Below are 5,780 nucleotides of genomic sequence, written 5' to 3' on the forward strand. Positions count from 1 at the left end.
AAGGTATTTAATTCAAGAAAACACCAGTATAAACACAATACTATGGTGCTGGAAAAATACCGGTACCACGAAATAAACGGCTGTAAATAACAAAACCCAGCAACAAATATACCAGCCGTCAGATACAGCCTTACAATAAAACAAACACGCACGCAAACATGGGGGAAACCAGAGGGTTAAATAATGAACATGTAAATGGGGGAATTTAAACCAGGTGTGTAAAAAACAAAGACAAAACAAATGGAAAATGAAAAGTGGATCGGTGATGGCTAGAAGGCCGGTGACGTCGACCACCGAACGCCGCTCGAACAAGGAGGGGCCGACTCCGGCGGAAGTCGTGACAGCAAGGCTGGAGATTTGTAATCCAGGTTGGGAGTATCTGACAACTCAAACCCTTACAAAATTCTAATTAGTGGCTGCAAGAAAATAACAATGGCTGTAGATTATAATCCCTCAATTTACGCTGGGAGGTTATATTGTAGAATGAGTTTAGAGAAAATATAATTCTCATATGCCAAAATTAGCCTATGTTCTGGAAGACGTTTGATTGCAAGAAGATGAAGATATAGTCAACTTTGAGGATGAGTGCACTTTCTGAAAACTGTAGCTACAAGTAAAAGTAAATGTCATTGCAAATTAATTTAATATTCTCATTTCATAACTTCAACAATGATATTTCTTGAGGCATTCTTTATTTATTGATAGTAATCAAAGAGAAACATGTCATATAACAGATAGATTAAAATAATGTGCCCCTTTTAGTGCCAGTATTCAAAAGTAAAGGTCCATCAACCATGCCAAAATAAATTAAAAACAAATGTTGAACAATGTAACAAACAAGACAGACAGGTAAAATAATACAGTAATTACACAGTAAATAATGAAAGTCATACTTAAAATCAAAAGTGAATTTACAAGGCAAACAAACAGTCTGCTACATTTCCAGTCATTACAGGCTGTGATATGTTCTGAGCATGTCACGACTTCCCTGCCACCTATACACACGACTCTGACAGAGCATCTTTATCTGACTAGAGGCTAAGTATGTCAGCTGGAGACAATCTAAAAACGTGTGACCAAAATGTCATTGCATTGCTGGATACATTTCCTTTAATTAAATGACTGGGAACTGGATTAAAATGGCAGGAGATGTACAGTATATTGTTGCATAGAGAGAGACTGGGTAGTAATTTGACCTAACCTGAATTCAAGTGTACTACACTATTGTGGTGTATAACATACAATCGATAATACTGGCCATTAGGACTTTTGTTCTTATGCAGTTGTTCACACCCGTGAGTGACACAGGGACACTAACAAATTAAGGCGAGTGGAATTTAATCCCAATCTATTTTATTGGGTTTATGTTTAGTTGGTTACATTTCTCTAAACAGTTCTTGAATCAGCCCTTAGATTCAAGTGGATTGTGAGAGGAAGGAGGTCAGTTGACCACTAATACTAAAAGTAACCCACAATTAATGAAATACAGTAAAATAACTACTCAATCCCACCATTAATGAAAAACAGTAAGATAACTACTCAACCCCACCATTAATGAAAAACAGTAAGATAACTACTCAACCCCACCATTAATGAAAAACAGTAAGATAACTACTCAGCCCCACCATTAATGAAAAACAGTAAGATAACTACTCAACCCCACCATTAATGAAAAACAGTAAGATAACTACTCAACCCCACCATAGAACCCAATGAAGTTTGTGCCAGAGGCAATAATACAACACACAAACAATTCAAGTATTGATGAATACAGATAAAACTACTCAAGCAAAAATAACTTTTTTGTTGTTGTTCCATTTCCATAGGATAGTAGGTAGGTAGATTGCACATAACCCTTTGGAAGGTCCCATTTGCTCAAGGCAGCAGAGAAGTATTTCACAGCATGTAACATTCAAACAGTAGCTTACATGCAAATGAATAGATACAAATCAGGTTAAAAAAATCTTGAATATGAAAAGATAATTGGAGAATCACAGAAAATGTTCAGCTGTAGTGGTATATGTATTGTGTACAGTGTGTCTAGTGACTTACCCTGCCTGGTCCCAGATCTGTTTGTGCCATCTTGCTTCCCAGACCTGCGATCAGGCTATGATTGACCTGTCTTTCCATCTCTTATAACTTGGCCTTACAGAAGTCTCAGCAGAAAGCAGATACGATTGCATACCACCAATAGCAAACCTTAAAACCAGAGATGGTTTCAAGCTTTCTACAAGGTTTAACAGTACTGTCATGGGTATTCTTGGATATGGGTCTTGACTGGGCATCTGTAGAATAGGCTTATATAGGAGGTCTGTAGTCTGGTTTGATTGCATTGAGTGGCTACAGTACAGGCTGTGGTTGCTTGGTGGCTGGATGCTAGTCTGTGTGGCTCCAGCTAGCCACTATTGGTGTAGAGAGGAGGGCATGGCTGGTTGTGTCTGAAGTTCATTATATACACAGCAGTCTGGTGCCACCAGTAGAACATAAACACTACCAGGACATGCCACACCTGGTGGCTGGCACCCAGATAGTTCAGCTGACCTGTGGAGGACAAAATGCATCACATGGTCATCAAAAGGTCACTTCAAATATTAAGTGTTCAAAGTTTTTTGAGCTTGAAATAAGGAAATGGAAGACAGAGGCTATTTGGCCAATCAAAAGTTGGCAAAAAAAAGGTGACTGAAATATACAGTGTACAAAACATTAGGAACACCCTAATATTGTGTTTCACCCCATTCTGCATTCAGAACAGCATGGATTCTACAAGGTGTCGAAAGCGTTCCACAGTGATGCTGGCCCATGTTGACTCCAATGTTTCCCGTAGTTGTGTCAAGTTAGCTGGATGTCCTTTGGGTGGTGGACCGTTCTTGATACAAACGGGAAACTGTTGAGCGTGAAAAACCCAGCAGGTTTGCAGTTCTTGATACACTCAAACCGGTGCACCTGGCACCTACTACCATACCCCATTCAAGGGATCACAGCTTTCACCTGGTCACTCTGTCATGGAAAGAGCAGGTGTTGCTAATATCTTGTACACTCAGTGTACAGTAACAAATGGAAAGAGTATTATGTTATACATGTCTTATAAATGGGTCAAAAGCATGAAGTCATGAAGGCTCACCTGGGAAAGCAAGGTGCACAATTACTCATCTTAATCACATGAGTGGTTATTTGCTATACAAGGTCATTTGTACTATTGTGGAATAGATGTGTCAAGCATGAAGGCTCACCTGGGAAAGCAAGGTGCACAATTACTCATCTTAATCACATGAGTGGTTATTTGCTATACAAGGTCATTTGTACTATTGTGGAATAGATGTGTCAAGCATGAAGGCTCACCTGGGAAGCAGCGTTCTGGGATTTTAGAGATGTAAAAGAGGAACGCAGCTCCAGCTATCAAATACATCACAATCACACGAGGGAGGAACAACTGCAATACGGTAAGAAATACTTCACTCCTGTGCAGAATATTTTCCTGCATTGTAATATTTGCATTTATAAATCTTTGTATGCATTTCATCTTTGTAATAATTGTATAACAATTCTGCAGTTTCACCTGGACGACAGCGGAGCTGAAGCCTCCATTGAGCCAGACCCAGTGGACAGCTGGGATGACCCCGTAGCCAGCCACAGAGCAGAAGATGACGGTCCGCAGGTGTTGCCACTCCTTAGAGAGGTAGTGAGGGTGGATCTGAGCCGAGAATATGGCCAATATCAACGCTAGAACAATCACCAAGTACACCTGTCTCCAGAACTGGGTGAGGGAGGGGGGAGTTGGAAAACAAGAATAAAGAGCAGAGCAGGAGAAGGGATTACATTACAGAGACAGTTTATGTAGGTATATCTTCACAGTGAGTTTTAACACGTTATCTTTATTAGCAGATCAGTCTGGTTTCACAAGGCTATATATTTATATATTTTATGGGAGAAAAAAATAAATATATACCAGTATGGGTCAAATAAAAACAATGGGCTGAAATGGCTATTATATTGTCCAACATACAATGTTGCAGTAGAAGGCATAGAAGACCCCTGGAATGTAACAGCCCAGGATTCCCACAGAGATTCCAGCATAGTCCAGCGCCAACCAGCGGTGACACGTCTTCTCTGAGCGGTGGCAGGAAAAGAGGTGATACCCCACTGAACACAGCATACACACCTAGAAAAACAACAGGTAGCAATACTACAACAGCACTAAATGCAGAGCTGCAGAATGGAACATTACAGGTGTGTAGGCACAAAAGCAAAGTACACACACACACACCTGAAAGCAGAAGAGTCCTATGCAGTAGATGACATAGTCTTCTCTGTTGGCACCTGAAGCCGGCAGGACTGTAGACATGTCATTCACCCCCAGTAGGAAGAACAGGAGGAATCCCAACAGATGAGTCCATATGTTGACTGTTTCATTGGACAGCACAAAGATGCTAGAGGGGTGGAAAACAATACACAACAACTAGCCTGGTTCCAGATCTGTTTGTGCTGTTTTGCCAACTGCTATGGTCATTTTGTTAGGTGTGACGAGGACCATATGAGTTGGCAAGACAGTATAGATCCGGGACCAGGCTACACAACAACTATCTATATATTACTACAACTCAAGCTACAACAACTAGGCTTATTCTCTTGATTTCACGTACCTTTTTAAACATAGTTTTGATGTCAAGTGTGCTCTGTATCCATCTGTAATGTATGGGTTTTCTTTCAAGAATAACGGGATCTGTTCAAATGTGTACAGGCGGATTCCCCGAGGCACCAGAACTGGCCAGTACTGGTAACTCCCCAGCTCAATGTAGTGACTACTCCTGTGTAATTTAAGTTTTTGAGGCATTTTGGACCATCAGATTTCAGAGTTCTGGCACCGTTTTAAGGCTGAAACGATGAAAGGGGCACACAACAGGGTAATGTTATAGCGTGGCACTACGGTTTCATTGCAATCTAAATTTGACAAAGATGGAGCGCTTTTGTAGTTCAACAAGGTACTATTCTGCTGATAGCAGATTTAACAGAGGATCTGAAGACATGACTAATAAAATCAGAAAGTCAATATGCTTTTGGCTATAGCTAAATTAGTTTCTAGGAATAAATCAGAGCTAAGCGATTGATCGAAATATATGCATTCCTCTCATAACATGAAGTTCAACTGAAAATTTAGCCGGGCATGCTAGCTAGCGAACTAGCTAACGTTATAGCTTCCATGCTGGCACGCAGATATAAAATTACCTTTTGTTGCATGCTATCGATGTCTACGTGGTGTCATTTAGCTACAGTACACCTTACTTAGTGATCTAGCAAGCTTTTAATTCATTGACTATAGCTAAATCAAATACACACTACACAATGCTAAGCAGCTGGCTAGCCCAGCAGCTCATGCTAGCTAGTCCATAAACGAAACCAAAAATCGGCGTTCTGAAGTTACACAATAGCCCTGCGACAGACGTGCCCATGGACCCCATGGACCCCCCCCCCCCCTTCTATACTTTATAAACTGCTTGAATAAAATACGATTTCATGAACCGCAGTTGAAGAAGTCTGTGTCCAGAAATGAAATGTATTTTTATTGCCCATCTGGATATGATCATCTGGACATGATGGAAATGACCTACAGTACCAGTCAAAAGTTTGGACACACCTACTCATTCAAGAGTTTTCTTTATTTTACTATTTTCTACATCGTAGAATAATAGTTAATACATCAAAACTATGAAATAACACATATGGAATCATGTAGTAACCAAAAATGTGTTAAATATTTGAGATTCTTCAAAGTTGCCACCCTT

At 40.2% G+C, this 5,780-nt stretch overlaps 1 protein-coding gene across 4 annotated transcripts; it reads right to left on the reverse strand.

Moving 5' to 3' along the window:
* Positions 1-675: 675 nt before the first annotated feature.
* On the reverse strand, positions 676-5,473 carry paqr3b (progestin and adipoQ receptor family member IIIb). 4 transcript variants are annotated; one of them, XM_021622687.2, is made up of 7 exons: positions 5,224-5,473; positions 4,641-4,872; positions 4,265-4,427; positions 4,004-4,159; positions 3,557-3,754; positions 3,340-3,430; positions 676-2,541 (listed from the first exon to the last, which is right to left on the reverse strand). In XM_021622687.2, the coding sequence occupies exons 2-7, from the start codon at positions 4,829-4,831 to the stop codon at positions 2,396-2,398; spliced, it is 945 nt and encodes a 314-aa protein (XP_021478362.1). In that variant the 5' UTR covers positions 4,832-4,872; positions 5,224-5,473; the 3' UTR covers positions 676-2,395. The 4 variants fall into 4 exon arrangements, 3 of the variants coding, with proteins under 3 accessions (XP_021478362.1, XP_021478363.1, XP_036792869.1); XR_005034882.1 differs by lacking the exon at positions 676-2,541 and adding an exon at positions 2,943-3,121 and having other exon boundaries at positions 3,231-3,430; XM_036936974.1 differs by lacking the exon at positions 676-2,541 and adding an exon at positions 2,944-3,230.
* Between the last annotated feature and the right edge of the window lie 307 nt (positions 5,474-5,780).

Source organism: Oncorhynchus mykiss, chromosome 12 (genome assembly GCF_013265735.2).
Source record: "Oncorhynchus mykiss isolate Arlee chromosome 12, USDA_OmykA_1.1, whole genome shotgun sequence".
Taxonomy (NCBI): domain Eukaryota; kingdom Metazoa; phylum Chordata; class Actinopteri; order Salmoniformes; family Salmonidae; genus Oncorhynchus; species Oncorhynchus mykiss.